The sequence below is a fragment of the Beta vulgaris genome, chromosome 2 (genome assembly GCF_026745355.1).
Source record: "Beta vulgaris subsp. vulgaris cultivar EL10 chromosome 2, EL10.2, whole genome shotgun sequence".
Classification (NCBI taxonomy): Eukaryota; Viridiplantae; Streptophyta; class Magnoliopsida; order Caryophyllales; family Amaranthaceae; genus Beta; species Beta vulgaris.
This window is the reverse complement of record NC_079203.1, coordinates 44,465,845-44,482,734: the sequence shown is the minus strand read 5'-3', so window position 1 is coordinate 44,482,734 and position 16,890 is coordinate 44,465,845. Positions and strand designations below refer to the sequence as shown.

The following is a 16,890-nucleotide window of genomic DNA, read 5'->3' as shown; positions in this document are numbered from 1 at the left end:
GGACATGTGGGATGTTTTTGGATGGATTATCAGAATATTAGTGGTACATATGAGGTAAAAAAAGTGTAAAAAATCGACATAATATATTACCATATCAAAAAATGAAAGTACAACAGTTAAATAAAAACAACCAAAATAAGAAAGCGTAACAATTAAAAAGAAATATAGGTAGTATCACATATATTGTTGTCCAGTCTATATTGCACAGCAAAGTCAGACAGTACAGCAGATGAAGTGAAAAGAGAGGATGTGAATATTAAGTCAGCATTATATAATCCCTCAGAGCTTCAACATTAACCCAAGTTTCCAAACTACATTCAAGAATTTGATATTAAAAAAAGGCTTTGCAACGATAAATTACAATTGTTAGTCAATTCTATTTTTTCTCTTTTACTTTTTCTTTTTTTTTTTGGCCATTTTTTTTTCTTGTTTATGCAATACAGAAATACTCCCTCGAAGATGTGGCGAAAATCCCGTTTTAGTCTAATCTCAATTTTCTCCTGCTAATGATCCCAATGAAGGGTCCGCAGGTGCAAAGCAGCGGGTGCGAAGCAGCTTCTGTACAAGCAAGAAACGGTGTCGAGAGACCTGCTGCGAGGACTGCTCCGATTGCACGAACTACATCACATCCATAATTATACATATCTCACACAACATGGGCATACGTGAACTCCGAACAATACTGCTGTGCTGCTGCTTGCTCTCGCATGACAAGATTGGAGCACAGTGCACCTGGAAAAGCACAACTTAACCCAGCAGTAAATTTTTTGAACTTACCGAAGCTGCTGAACTTCTATATACAAATGCTTCATCGCATGGAACTTCTGAATTCTCTGCCATCGATCTCAGATTCAGCCTGTTAGTAGAAAGGAAAAGCCAGAGAAACAAAAGAACAGCATGATACAGTCACTAAATTTCACAATAAAAAAAATGAGGTTTAAATCATGCCTTGTGATTGGCTTCTGCACAAATTTTGCAGTATTTGTAGTTCTACCTCGAGTTTCTATGGCCATTCCGCCAGCAGTATTTGACTACAAAACAGTGACAAGAGTAAGAAATGGACGTTAGATTGACCAACATGGAAAATATTGAAAGACATCTGACAATCTCGAAACCAAGATAGAAGCAGACACATTTATGTTGCTGACCCTATCATAAAACATTCATAGCTAGAGAAAGTTGAAGGGAACCCATAAATGCGAAATTATTTTTTGACCAATCTGGATATCATTTGGATTCCTAGGTATAAAGCTAATTCAGAACATCACACATCAATCTATGAACGAGAAATTCAGCAGCTAAGACAAGATCAATTCTACAAGATCCTTTCTCTCTGAATGAAGGAACAGAAATGGAATCAGGGAGAGGGGAGAGACGACATCAATATACCGAAGAACCCATAAACATTTGAAGGCAAAAGTAATTGGTCAAATCACTGCAAAGAGTTTGTAAAGAATGAGAACATAGACAAATGACAGACAACAAAACCACATCGAAACACTAACAACTAATACAGTACAAGCAAGAGGGTATAATAAAGAGGTCAAACCTCTAGCTCTTCCGTAGATCCACCCTGGAAGACACCAGTCTCATTGAGGTAATCGTTGTCCGGAAGCAAACCAGGATCTTCCCCACATATATCATCCTGCAAAGACCCCTTTCCCTCACTAACTTCGAAACTTTTATTATTCATTGTCATCTGCCACAGTTTCTTAACCCAAAGTCCTCATGACAGAATAACTCACCTCATGATTTAGAGTCTGAATGGCAGCACTGGGATCCAAATGGATACCATTTTCAATTCCCTTAATCTGCTCAGAATGAGCCATAACTTCATCAATATCCTCCTTTGCGGCCCTCTCTATAAGATCCTTTGCTCTTCGGAAAGATTTGGTCTCGAAATTCTCAAAGCTAGACATTTCTTCATCCTTTCTAACCAGACAAGCATCCTTAATTCGATTACAGATATCAAATGAAGCAAGAGTCTCCTGGCTGGAGACGTCACTTGGCATTGCCTCCAGTGTACTTGCTTCAACTCCAACTATAGAGATACTATCCGCAGTATCCTGCTTTGCCAACAAAACAGTATCAGGAGCGGCCTTGTCTAGCAGCGGATTGTGAGGGCTTAGACTTCTATCATCATACAACGCATCTTGCGAGTGGCTAAGCACATCCGCGGTATGGTTTGGCTTCACCAGTTCTCCACAGCTCAATGGTGATGGAGTGTAATATCTAGAACTGAACTCTGGAGAAAGAGTTTCCAGCCTTTGTGGACTGATAGATGCCCTCTTCTCAAGACGAGAAGGTGTCAGATTCCCCATCTCATAATCTGTACGCCGCTTGAGCGATCTATCAATGGACGCACCGCTATCCCCTTCAGTTTCATCACACATCTTGTCAGCCTGCTGACTCATGTGTCTACGAGGTCGTTTATACCCTTCAGGAAACACATATGGTGGAAGCTGCTTTCTACGAACATGTGACACATACATATCCATGCCAGGTTTCCAATACATATACATATTTACCTCCTGCCTGAACTCATCAACAGTTCCCCGAATATCAAATTGCTGACCTTCTTTGACTTTCACCCCTTGTTTCCTCTGCAAACCCATAAAGAAAGCGCTATGGGAACACTGCTTAGATGTGTCTACAAACTCATATGGGTAAGGATGGCACTGCAGCATCCCAAATGTATCTCTCTCTATCTGTAGATCACAAACAATAACAAAAATAAAACATTATTACTATCTGCCAGCTACTGCTTGTCTAACTCTTTACAATGAGAAGTAAAACCAAAGGATACCATGTCCTAATTGAAGGACCAGTCTATAAACATCTAGTACCTTCAAAGTAAGCTGGCGAAGTCGAGATTCTACCCAACCTTTCCAAGCCAGCAAATCATCTGCATCTTCTGCAACAATATCTACTTGCAAGTAATTTTTATACAACTCAAAGAAAAGATATGGTTCAAAAAGGGTACTCCATTGGGCCTTGTTCAGCTCAATCTCCTGGACAGAAACAAAACCCACAACAAAAACCAATTGTTAACAAGTAATAGAAGAGATAGATGATGAGAGTAAAAAAAATCACAGATGTTCTTACCTGGCAAATTTTATTACCGTGGTCAAACTGCTCCATCATAACACGGAGTGTACTTGTAGAGACATTGTAGCTAGAGTTCATGCACGGGTATGCAGGGGTAATAATTGGCATATGGTGTGTACGATCCCGTGGATTTTTACGAGGATCCCACACAGGGAAACCAAGATCCTCCTCTTCAATTGAACACAACATTACAGGATTTGGCCAACGCCATTGTGTATAAACTCTAAAAAACCGGGAAAGCAACATGCTAGGAATAGCATTTGGGTAAAGTTGGCATACTCTAGCGACTAAAAGAGCCCAGTTCACACCACCGAGGAATCCAGTCACCTACATACAAAGGGAGATGAGAATCAACACACCACAAAAGAAATTTTTAAATGATGCGCAACACACATCTTACATTAGAGTACACGCCCCGTCGCTTAGCCCAAAACTTGAGACATCTTAGTGTTGTCCTGAAGTGCTATAGCAGTTGCAGAAAGGTCAAGATGGATCATCAAATATAGTAGAATGAAGTTGGCCAAAAGTAGAAGACGCTAAAGATACATCAAGCATTCACCTCAACATTAGGAACCAGCTTAAGAATTTGGTCTGCAACTCGACATCCATTCAAACTACGTACTGTTTGTTCATCAACATTGTAAAGTATGGAGCCCTGTGATATATCCAAATCCTGAAACATCTTTGCATTAGTAGAAGAGTAAAGCAACCACCAACAAAATATGAAAGCTTTTACTTGATGTAATTAGAATGATTCTACCAAAATTTATGTCGGTCACAATCATGAAGGAGGGCGTATTCTAGTGACTAACACATAAATGAAGCAGACAGACAACAAAGTCATGTATCTATAACATATACTGTATTAGCACACTGCTTCTCAAAATAACCAACAAAAAAGATAATTAGACCTGTTTTCGGACCTCAAAATCTCCAACTAGTATGACATATAGCGTATATACTGTATTTAAGCATGCCGGTAACAAGAGTACACAAAAACCTGCAAAAGGTTCCTCCACTGATATGCCCACCTTCTGCTAGTGAATTCATACGGGTTACTAGAGCTGATGCATTATACCTTTGTGAGTGAATGAAATGATACATATAGGTAAACAGAAAAAGTCCTCAACATATGACAACAGTCAAAAGAATGGGATAACAGACCACCATGAGTCCAGACACACTATGCAATGTAACATTTTGTTCCAAGTAAGTCTCCCCAAGCAACAAGATCTACTCATTTCTTTGGTTGCCAACAGATCATGAATGATGCCAATAAGCACAGGAAATTGAAACCATAGCCAACAGAATACAAAATAAAACAATTATGGGAAAAATAATATGTACAGCAACTCACTCCCCGGTAATTTTGTGTCATGTATAGAAAACTCCAATCCCCTCAACCACATGAGAAGGGAAAATCAAAAGATGAAGTAAACATAGTAACTCAGCCAAATGACATAATATAGATGAGAAAATTATTTCTTTTTGGACAGCCTACTCAAGAATAACAAACAAGGAAAAACAAAGTATACATTATACACAATTCTTAATCATAGAACCAAAGAGGGCAAACAAAAAAGTAAAGATAGCTGTACTGATCAATAACTCAAAACAAAGATGGCAATGCATGCTGCTTACATCAGGAACAAGCAGCATTGACACACTTGCATAGAGTAGGTCAACAGAAACTCCTTGAAATTTGAATTTCATCACAGGAACATGAGCATCTGGGACTGGCTGAAGCTCAGTAACTTCTTCAATTTCAGCCAGAATGTCATGCAATACTATGAAGAAGTCTTCCTGGATGACGAAACATCAAAAACTTGAGTCTCTCTTATATGTGTCTTAAAGAACATCATCTAACAGAAAATGTAGGAACAAATTGAACTGCATTTTTGGAAGACAATTTCTCAACCAAGACCGCTATAACTTACATCACGATTTACATAAGAAGGCCCAACGCACAAGGTATCAATGTCAGCCCCAGGTCCATGTACCTGTCAAGAGTCACAAGTCTTATTATAATACTTGTCATCACTATACATACAAAAAACTCCTGTCACCAGAATATATGATTTTATTGCTTTATGATCCCTCAGAAAAAGCATATGCACACAACCATGGAAAAGGTACAGAATGGTATACCAGGGTAAGGAAAGCAACGTAATTAAAATATCTGACTCACTCTTATTTTTGCTGTCCAGCTGCAGCAAAGAAAGTTGTTGTCAATGATGTTCTCAGATTGCACATATTCATTGCATTTTATAAGGTGGTCATGAAATCAAGTACCACCTGAACTAAATGCAACACCAGGGGAGGTACAAAAACCAAGTAGAGGAGAGAGAGAGAGAAAAAAAGGATACCATGTGATAAAGAAAGAGATAGACAGGACCCAAATGCCAAATAAAGTAATGTTGCATTCATTTTGAAACTTCCAAAATCGGTGAGAGTTACATTCATTTAAGATTGGAGCGAGTATTAGTTTCCATCACTTCCTAGTCTCCAGTGACCAATCTGGTCTTTCTAGGACAATCCATGACTAACTACCCACAAATTTATATGACCAATTGATCACTATAAAGGTGGTCTTCATCCCATTGCCTATCCTAATTTATACCCAATTCTACCAGCATTTTTCTCTCCTCTAGTAACTACCTTTCACTAGCCCTACCCATATTCTACAACCCACCTGTGTTGCTTCTTCTTCCAGCACCATAAGATGACCATGGGCAACTCTAAGAATTGGTCCACCAACAGCTTACATCTTTGTATCTACTTTCTCATCAATAATATTACTTTGTTATTCACTCTCTCATAACCATGCCGAAGGCCGTGAATGTTTTCACTTTGATGGATGTGATTGAGCTTTCAGAGAATCAAACAATCCTTTCTCACCACATATTGCAAACCAAGTCCCACAAAAAATAGGCTTATTCTTCATGGAATGTTGGATCTAGCATATCATAGATCCAGGTAGCTGCCTTCTGTGGATTATCTGATGTTCCAATATAACATAGGTGGAAGACGGTTAAATTACACTGTTTTCAGACCCCGGCAAAAATTCAAGACAGAAAAAAAAAAGTTAAGGCTCTAAAGTGAAATCCTCCTTATACACTACACCTATTGCCACTCCCCAGTGGGTTGAAGTGCAATACATAGACTTCCTAGAAAATGAAAAACTTGATCTTGTAGACTTGTACTCACTCAAGCAAACTAAACTTTAGCTTAGAAGAGATTCAATGCCCTAATAGCTGCATACACGTGTCCTCCATGGAGGTTTTAGTACATTTCCACTAAGGCTATCAAACACACCAAAGAAATTACCCACTTCTACGTAGGTCCAAGCCAAGTTTTGTGCTACAAAGAAGATCATAATGCTGACAAAGTAAGCACCAGTTCAAGCTACCAAAAGTTATCATCTATGAACCTCGTTCATGCGGTAACAAAAAGAAGAAGCACGAAATGAGAATGAAGACCATGAACAAACTTCTCCAAAAATCTACTTCTGATTTCCAAATAACTGAGAGAAGATGAGTGACAGTCTTCGCCCCAAAATAAACAATTTACTAGAGATGAAGAAATAAAAAAGCACACTTTTCTACCTTATTCTAGGTAAACCGAAAACGAGACACACTAGATTATTCAGAGCTCAAATTCAGGCCAGCAACAATTCTAATACAGTAAATGAGTACTGCAGAGTTATATGGTCAACCACGTGCTCACTTTAAATGTCGACGTTCACCAAGAGCCAGAGGATAGAAGAGACACAAGCAGGACAAAACAGTGGGAAAATAACATTTGTCACACGAGGGCAGACACAACAATAGGTTTAAAACTGAAGACTCCATGGTAAGAAAAGAGAAAGACTATTTAAACCATTTAAAACAAGGTTATAGAGAATGGTAGGCAACTGGATGAACACTAAAAGCTTTCAAGTTACATCACCCCCACAATGTCAAGCAAACATAACCCTGAACATTTTTGGGAGTAACATACAGCAGAAACCATATGAAGATGATACTGTGAACTGTGAAGTGATTAGTAGATTTTTTGTCTACATAACCCAAAGTTTACTCCCATCTATTATTGACTATTGACATGGAGAATAAGTAAGAAAATTGAAGAAACAGATCTGCAAAGAAAATAATCCTCAGATTTTCCAGTAAATCAGTAACGAGCATGAGAAAGAAGTGATAAACTCATTTTTTTTTTTTAAATTAATCCCTTCAATATCCATGACAACTTGATTCACCATTGAGCGCTCTGCATCCAGCTCACATAAGTTTTCTAAATCATCCAACATAATTCCATCTGTCACCACAGCGTACCTAAAAGACACAGCCTCTAATTATGCACTCTAGTTGTTACTGATTCAAATTTTTACAGAGCATTGAAATATAGCTGCTACACCAAAACTAGGCGCACAAAACCCACCAATTTTAAAATTAGCTTCCATGGAATCTCAATGCATAGGAAAGTAACACGCATAATTAGGAACAATGAACAATAAAACAAAATATCTACCTACTTAGCTTTTCAAACAGTTCGTATTAGCAAAATCAACTACCTACTCACAAACAAAACAACTGAAGATGACCAGAAACCTCCGCCGGAAAATCTTGCCTGCATCACATTACTCAACGACCAGACCAAACAACTCGCCACACCCTCCTCAACAACAGCCCCAACCGTTGACGTTTTGATTCCGTAACTTACACCTTCAATAAAGGAATCTCTAGACGGTGAGTTCCTAATGGCCTATTTGGTCTCAACAATTATTATATACAGATACCAAATGTCGAACCAGTCCTTTTCAAGTGAACCTAATAACAATGTTTCCTCCTTCAAAGAGTTGTCCTCTACCATTAGCACCTAGACACAATAATCAATCTTAAAATACTCACCCACTCCCATCTTCTATCATCTCATCGTTGTCCTGATAATCTAATACAGTAATATACCAAGGTTTCCTCGAAACAAATTCGAAACAGTAAACTGCATAGATTCTCTTTTAGCACACCCACACAAACAATCATCACTTCATCAACAACAGCATCTACGGGCAATTTTGACAAGGTCAAGAAACAGAACATGGTACCCTTCCCCCTAATCAATCAACAAACAACGGTGGTTGTTTCTGAAAGACATAAAGTGAAATCAATTTTTTGTAGAACATTAGAGAAGTAAAAGTACAAAGAGGACTCTGAAAAACTTTCTTACTTAATCTAACAAATTCTTAATAGAACTCTGTTCTTTATAATCAATGGAATCATAATATGCAGCCCCTGCGACCCACTCCATCCCCACTTCTTTGGATAAGAAGACTCCATTTATGTTTGAGATGGCTATTAAGCAGGGTTAATTTGGGAAAGAGTGATGCCATAGCCCATTGGGGCGGCATTCCACAAATTTTTGAGATTAAAAGTTATAAAAGATGTCGCCTATGTTAAAAGCTTGACCAACACGTGTGACAAGAATATTACGTGAGTCAAAATGAGAAGTCCAGTGCCACACCGAAAGAAGAAACATAGGCACACCCAAATAAACTCCAAAATAAATAAATAAAATAACATTGTGAATTCCTCATAGTAATCTGAGGATTACTTGCTCCTAGAGAAATATATGGATATATTGAACAATTTTTTGTAGAGGAAGCTAGGCAATGAAAGATGATCATTTTCCTCTTTACATGGAATCAATTAGCATATGTATCGCTCTAAAAAGACAAAAAAAAAAAAAAAAAAAAAAAAGAGATCTCAGCAAATCTCTTGCCACGACACAGAAATAATAATTTGAAAAGAATAAACTAATGCTGACTTACCCCTAGTCTATAAGATCCAAAAGTAAATATGAGAGCATTCGCGTCTTCCACCATTTGATCTGTGTAACCTCTTTGGCGAGTCAGTTGCTTTACCCACCCTTTCACGATCTACATCACAAGTTACAACAATTATTCGTTTGTTTGCTCTTGAATAATGATATCCACATGTACATTCCAAATTGAAAAAAGTAAGTAATGCAGCATAACGGGAATTTTTCGGCATCAAGTTGCTAATTTGAAGAATAATGCTTAGCCTACCATGAGATATGTGATGATTATTGTTTTAAACCAATGCCCACCATGTGAGGGCCTATAAAAAAACAAGACCGCCATGAACTCGGCCTATAGAAATGATAATTTACCAGGCTCATAATCTAAATCTTCAACAACATTTAAAAAAGAAGCAACTAAAATTTTCACTCTTGAAACTTCAAAGTATTTCTATAAATATAGCAACAAATTAGAGAAGCCATTTTGATGAAGAAAACTATTTTTACATAGAATTCTCCAGATAACCAAGTGAACTAAACTGCATGATGCAATGTAAGCAAAGACAAAAGTCAGCATAGACCCATTTCCCAAAGAGGTAATAAAGAGGCTTTTAAAACAGTGCATGTGGTTTATGTCAGAATCCTAGCAGTGAAGCAAACTTCAAAAGGGAGCAAGAGGCTGGAAAAAGAAACAGAAGCTAGGTAACTTGCTAAAAAAATGTGAAAAACAAGCAATCAAAAGAACAATTAAGCCTAGCAATCTGGTAAAAGGCTATTTGAGATTTTCATCATCCAACCATATCTGTAAAAGGATTTTAAAATAGACCATTAAGTTGGTTGACATTTGCTTCAACATCACCAATCACCACTTGTTAGTTTCAACACAACTGGTGAGCCCACAATATGCTTCTGGGAGAGAAGCCAGTTGTTACCAAGTTTCCTGGAGAGAATCAAGGGTTGGAGAAAAGAGAACGGGATGAGTTGTGAAATGGAACAGCTACTACCCCTAGGTTTCCTCTTCTTTTGTGCTCAAAGCTCTATTCATCAAGGAATAGCATATGGAACTTTTACGGGCACGTGTCTACTTTATGATTGTCTTTCCTGATAGATTGTACCCTTTTAATGGTGTACTACAAGCACTCATCTGTTATTTGATAAAAATGCACTTCAACTTGTATATGTTGTAGGCTTGTAGCCGTCATCCCATTAATGTATGCCCAATGTGTGTGTATATCGTACCTAATCGTACCAGATTCACCAAAGGTAGTATCCATGTATCCGTTCATGTACCTCATATCGAATCGAATTACATAAAGCAATAAAAAGGCCTTTTGACATTTGGGATAACTGCTTGTAATAACACATAAAGTGAGTGCAGAGCACATTGCTAACCTCTCTAACTCAGACAGATTCTAATCATTAAGAACTGTTGAATTCTTTTAGTGATACACATACACCCTGTATCCACTACATTTGAGCACCATATTCCGCCCAGGTAAAAAACTCAAAGCTATTGTCATCTATCTAATTACAATGTTCCACTCAGGCACTCACTATCCTAACTAGTTCAAAAGTGCATCTTCCTCTAACAGACTTATTTAATAAATTTCTCACATGCACAAAAGCCCAGATCACTTTAGACAAAGGTATGACATTTAATTAAGAAACGTTTGCCTAAAAATAACACTTTTCATAATAAATGAGCCTTAATAAACAACTAGTTCAAAATAATCCCCATTAACAATAAGTGCAAGTGCAACATTTAACATATCCAGAAGTTTCAAGATAAATGCAACATTACTCTATTTGGCATTAAATTCACTCTATCTCTCTCTTCATCACATGGGTTCCTCTTTTTATTTCTCTCTAGCTCTCTCCTCTCCTTTGTTGTTGTGCCTCCCCCATGTTGCATTTATTTCATGACGGAGGAAGTATTTGTTTCTCCGATAGGAAAGAGTTAGAGCAACAAAGATCCTAAAGAGTATAACTAGGATGATTCCAATGTCAACAGTTTCCATAGATTCAAAAATATTGAATGAGCAACTCTTCGTCATGTTATAGAGCAACTAACTTACTGATAGTGCACACCACAAGCTGCATTCCTTCAAACTATGGATTATCGCATTCTCATCATATATATAATGGAATATATTCTCACTTTCTCTCAGACCCTTGTCATTTTCTCCACTAACATTTTTCTTTCACCCACCTACTGAATTCCAAAATTCTAGTAATAGACATGAACAAATTACCTTCTACTTTATGTTTCAAGCTACACTGTCTAATTTCATTTATTGTAACTTCTACGCTAATGGAGAATTGAGCCAATTTCTCTAACACATAACTAGGTTGAAGGAAAATAACAAAAGCAGGAGACAAGTGAGTATCTTCTAACTTTTACACACTACCCAAGATCTAACACCACATACCTACTAATCTACACTAACATCAACCAAGCATAGATTATAGATTCATGCAGCAGGGGTCTTAAGTCTTACATTTCAAAGTTCAGGTCCATAAGATCACAAAAAATGCCAGATTTGTGCTAGGGTTTTGACCATTAATGTACATCAAAATCAAAATACAATGCTAGAAAGATATCAACAAATATTAATAATATGAAAATCCTTTATGATATAACTAATCAATATTATAAATTTACATACACTGAAAGTAACCAAAAATCAAAATTGGACCTTGGAAAACATAAATAATACTCAATTTGGATCAGAAGAAACAATCATTTCTACAATTACCTCGCGAATTCGATTAAGAACCTCTTCTCGCTTCTCACCTTCTTCCTCACTCTCATAAAGCCCTGAATCAATCAAAAACTACAAACACAAAACAATCAAAAAAAAAAAACAATTAAACAACAAAAGAATCAATAATTCCCAAAAACACAAACTTGAACAAAAAAAAATCACCTTTCCCAACTCAGCATTACGCATAAGATCAGCCTCAGTAGGACCCGCAAGTGAAATCGGCTTATTAATCCCATGTTTTTTCGCCACCGAAGAAGAACTACTATTATTAAGCAGCTGCTCAGAACCCCCACCCATTGAAAAACCAATAAATAATTCACAAACAAAAAACCCTAACCCTAACCCTAAAATACCCAAATAATTCAGCTGAAATTGAAAATCTTCTTATGAACAAAAAAAAATTAAAAAAACAAGCTCATTTTCTTGCGAAATTGAGCATCCTCCCTCCCCAAAAAAAGGGAGAGAAGAAAAAAAAAATTGAAGATCAGGGAAAAAAGAAGAGTTAAAAGGGTAGTAAGAAACAAGATTTGCCAAAAATGGAAGGGAATTTTTATTTTTTTTGGGGGGGGGGGGGGAGGAGAGAAAAAGACAGGTGAGAGAAAGAATGAGGAGAGAGAAAGAGAGATCTAAAGAGTAGGAGGAGAAGAATCTGGGGGAAGGGAAAAAGAAGGTGGGAGAGAGACAGAGTTGGGGGAGTTTGGTATAAGAGTGGTTTAGGACTATCCCCCAAGAGTCCAGAGAGCACGTTGGAAGTGTACAACATGCCACTAGGCAGATTAGATCACCCACCAATAATAAATTTAATCAACCAAAGTGGTCTAATTCTATAATAAAATCACCAATTCACCGACCTTCACCTTCCCAAAAAATAATAAATAAGAGTTGGATTAACTAGGGTAAAAAATATGTATTTTTTGACAATGTAATTTTTTAAAGTGACGACTTTGTTAATTGCATATCATTTTTTTTATTATCTATTCCCCCCTATTTTCAAGGGAGCGTTGCTTGCAAACCCGGATCAGGTTGATCTGAGCGAGGTTTCGGTCTGATTAGGGCGCCTTCTCCTTACCTAAAAACGTAAATGAATTATAGCTAATTAGGTGACGTTATCCAACCTTGCAGTTTCCCTTTCTAAGGGAACCCCAAGACTTGGAAGTATCTTACCACCTTTTTCTTTTAATATACTATTAATAACTATTACAAATCATATTTTTCAAAAAATAGTTACATATAAAACATACCAAAATACATATTATGATACCCATAATCATATTACATTTCAAGTATTATGAACACAGCGAAATAACAAAACAATTAGGTTTAGCCACACGGTGGCATGCGCTTCTCATATTTCAAACATCCTCCTCACTATGAATGGCAATTGGGTCTGAATCCGATCCAACTCCGACTACATCCGATGAAAAAAAATCTGACCCAAGTCCGATTAGAAATAGTCCGAATCCGAGTCCGATTTAAAAAGTCTGAATCCGATTGAGTCCGACTCGCATCTGACCCGACTTATGATCCGATCCGAGTCCGATCTAAATTCGATAAATATCCACCTTTAAATTTAAACCTTTTCTAAGTTTCTAACACTTGGGAGTTAGTAGTTAGTATCGAAAACCAAAGCCCAATGGCCATGGTCCAATACAACCCATCACTCCCAAGTCCCACACTCCCACGCCCAACAGTAAAAAAAAAGATTAAAAATTCAAATTGTGAACCCTAATCTTTACTACTACAGCCTTCATTCTCCAATCTTCATTCTCACTCTCTAGTCTCTAGTGCTACAACCTACGGTCTTTATTCTTCAGCCGTGAGTCACCTGACGCACCTTCACATTTCTGTCTAAACTTTTTCGAATTTAAACATGAGAATTTTTCGAATTTAAGATGAGAATTTCAGTTTCACATTTCTGACTAAATTTTGCGTCTACCTTCTTAACTACAATACTTACTCCTTAATTCAGAAAAATGAATCTGTTTTTATTTTCTAAAAAAGTGAAATTTAGTAGGTCGGACTCCGATGTGCACCAATCGGGTCGTACTCGGATTGAAAGTTCGGAGGTCCAGATATTCGGACATCGGAGGCGGGTGTTATAAATTTTGGTCGGGTTGGATGTGGACTTTGTGTATTCGGAGTCGAATGCGGTTTTGGATCCTAAATGGACGTCCGGTTATGAAGTGGGCCGGAATCGGATCTAGCTACATCCGCCCCGAGTCTGACCCATTGTCATTCCTACTCCTCACCTATCCATGCAATTCCGTCACTGTCCTGAAGGACAGTTAGGAATGATAATAACAACCAAATCAGCAAGCTGGTACACAAATTCTCTAGTTCTCATGTTTTTATTTACATAGGAGGGGTTCTTGACTCCCGTGCTTGTATAAAAGGAAGAAAAATCCATTATTTAGTTACATGTATCTTCTAATACCTAAATGTGTAAGTTGACCCAGAACCTTCATGCTCTCGAGAATAGAGTGGTCGATCTATCATCTCTATACTCATGAGAACGTCTTCCCAAAACAATTTATGTACAGCTTGCAAGACTTAATCCATGACATGTCCCATCATTCACTTAGACGTACACACTACAATGCACTAGTGGAAAAAACGGAAAGGTTGCGGTGAAAACAACCCTAAGGGATGCGTTTTTGGCCAACATCCATTTTGACCCAAAAAAAATTAAAAAACCTTTTTTTTTTTGCATCTTTTTACTCCTAAATATATCTACTTCATGTTGATATTGTTTATTAAGATTAGTATCAAGTCTTTAACTCTTAATTATACAGCGTATTAATAAGCACAAAAAAAACTAGAATCATGGTTTCCGACAAAACGAAAATAATGGAAGTCATGCTTTCCAATGATACTCTTGCATTGCTAAACAGTAAAGGTCTTGAAGTATATATAGAACACAATTTTGGAACATACATTGCCCCACTATGAAAAGCTTATGCTAAATAGCATGATTAACTTTAATCCATACATGAAAAACATAAATCTGAGCCAGTGAAACGCAAACCCTCCCAACCGAAAGTCCCACTATCAAAACAAAAATGAAAAAAGGAACAAAAATTAAAAAAACGAACGGAAATGAAAAAAAAAAAGGACCGAAAGTGAAAAAAAAATGAACAAAATGAATAAAAACGAACGAAAATACAAAAGAAAAAAATTATAGATCTGAAACTACATGAACATTAATGAAAACAAAGATCAAGAAATTATAGATCTGAAAAAAGAAAAATCATCACTTGTTGCTATCGTTGCTTAAGTGGAGATCGACGACAACGAAAAGATGGTCGGAATTCGACCGACAGAGAAAAGGAGGAACGACGAGGAACAGTGCGGCGCGGCAAAGCGACGCAGGTCAACGAACGACAAACCCTCATTGAGAGGAGAAGGAACGAATATTCGCTGCCGTCGGAGGGTGAGAGAGAACGAATATTTGTTGTTGTGGAAGGAGGGAGGAGTAAGGAGGGTGACTGGGTGAGAGAGAAGGGAGAAGGAAGGACGTGAGAGAGGAGAGAGAATGAGGGAGAGGAGAAGGAAGGAGAATGAGCCTGTTTAATATGTTAAGCCGACGATTAATTCCTTTCAAAATTGTTTTTAAAAAAAGCCTATAAAGGGCTGCATTTTTTAAAAAATGCAGCCCTTTATTACTTATAAGGTTGCGGGTTTTTAAAAACCGCAACCTTTCACTAAAAGGATTGCGATTTTTGCATTGACCGCAACCCTTCGTAAGTGAAGGGCTGTGATTTTTGGGCTAACCGCATCCCCTCACTAAGAAAGGCTGCGTTTTTCAAAAAACGCAGCCCTTGCAGCGCAGCCCTTCCGTTTTTTTCCACTAGTGATGCGCTCATCACATCTATCGCAGTATCTTCCCCTATCATTACTAAAATACTTGGCTCCATTTTGACTAGATATCATAGCATTTATTTTATTACAACATTAGTAAACACGGAGTACTAAGTTCCTCACTTACACCTACTACATCGAGAGCGTTTATTTATTAAGGGAAAAAGTCATTCTAAAGTCATGGTGTAAAAGACACTACAAGAAAAGGCCAAAACAACGACGACTTCTCTGCGACGGTTCCAAAAACGGTCGTTATTCTTGCAGTCAGCGACTGTTTCAAACGGTCGTCGCCACGACTGCTTTTAGAGTGGTTAGCGACAGATAAACAGTCGTTATTTATCAATGACCGTTTAAAACAGTCGTTATTTATTCTCATTAGAATAAAAACTATCAAGAAGAACAAATATAAGCTGCAAGTGCTTCAAGATTGGTTTGAATCATTGTATGACGATTTGCTTTTGATAAGAAACTAACTTCCCAATTATTTATTGGTTTTTTTGGATATCCAAAAAATATTATTTATTCGTTGTAGTATATTTTGAATATTATTTAGTCCATTCAATAGTAGATACTTTTCATTTACATTTATATAAGCATACAACACCAACAATTTTTAATATTGAAAGTGTTATTTCTAGACGAGCACTACAAAAGGGGGTGAATTGTATGTGTGAGAAATAAACGGAACTTTTCGCGGAATTATAAAACAATGAAACGAACAAGAGAAAGACACAAGAGATTTTACAAGGAAAAACTTCTTGGGCCCAACAAGAAGAAACAACCTTGACCACTAGGGATTTTAAACTCAACTCTTTCACTATAATAGGCCAAAACACCTTTGTTACAAACCTATTATCTCTCGAGCCACTCCTTGAGTTCCTCTACAAACTCAAGTCCCAACAACAGTTCCCTCTAACTGTTGTTCCTCTCGAAGTTCCTTTCTCTTTCTTTGCTTCACTCAAAGCCTCACACTTTACAGGATTCACTCAAACCCTTTCCCCAAACTCAAACAATAAGAGTTCTTCTCAACTCTTTTCTCAACTCGAAATACAAAATAGTAGAATGTTAGAAAGTACTAATGAAACAATGAACTCATATGGTAATGAAACTTGGAACTTGAAACTTTGAACTTTGGTGGTACTGACTCAATAGAAGTGATATTAAGTTAATACCTTTGTAGATTAATTATCACTTTGTCAGACACACATTGAACTCAGTTAAGTGCTTGTCTTAAATAGTAGTAAGTTTAACGAACGTGGTTTAGATCATGTGTTAGTGGGTAAAAATATTTTCCCATGATGTTCCTTAACCAGAGGAACACGTTCCTTTTGACACCCATGATCTC

The 16,890-nt window shown here is 37.3% G+C and overlaps 1 protein-coding gene across 7 annotated transcripts; it reads right to left on the bottom strand.

Annotated features, from left to right (window-relative positions):
- Nucleotides 1-250: 250 nt before the first annotated feature.
- On the bottom strand, nucleotides 251-12,418 carry LOC104885839 (nuclear poly(A) polymerase 4). Of its 7 annotated transcripts, none has more exons than XM_010670440.4 (13): nucleotides 11,850-12,415; nucleotides 11,679-11,756; nucleotides 8,933-9,040; nucleotides 5,046-5,108; nucleotides 4,750-4,911; nucleotides 3,668-3,781; nucleotides 3,509-3,571; nucleotides 3,106-3,435; nucleotides 2,847-3,011; nucleotides 1,746-2,708; nucleotides 1,550-1,645; nucleotides 949-1,031; nucleotides 251-856 (listed from the first exon to the last, which is right to left on the bottom strand). In XM_010670440.4, the coding sequence occupies exons 1-13, from the start codon at nucleotides 11,982-11,984 to the stop codon at nucleotides 748-750; spliced, it is 2,469 nt and encodes an 822-aa protein (XP_010668742.1). In that variant the 5' UTR covers nucleotides 11,985-12,415; the 3' UTR covers nucleotides 251-747. The 7 variants fall into 7 exon arrangements, with proteins under 7 accessions (XP_010668742.1, XP_010668749.1, XP_048495704.1 ...); XM_010670447.4 differs by having other exon boundaries at nucleotides 995-1,031; nucleotides 11,850-12,413; XM_048639747.2 differs by lacking the exon at nucleotides 8,933-9,040 and having other exon boundaries at nucleotides 11,850-12,418.
- Between the last annotated feature and the right edge of the window lie 4,472 nt (nucleotides 12,419-16,890).

What these genes read in the sequence shown, in the direction of transcription:
- LOC104885839 (XM_010670440.4), bottom strand. Translation starts at nt 11,984, where the DNA reads ATGGGTGGGGGTTCTGAGCAGCTGCTTAATAATAGTAGTTCTTCTTCG. An exon ending in TTGGATCTTATAGACTAGGG is followed by an intron (nt 5,109 to 8,932) that starts GTAAGTCAGCAT and finishes GACTCTTGACAG; the next exon opens with GTACATGGACCTGGGGCTGA. An exon ending in TTCGCCAGCTTACTTTGAAG is followed by an intron (nt 2,709 to 2,846) that starts GTACTAGATGTT and finishes TGTGATCTACAG; the next exon opens with ATAGAGAGAGATACATTTGG.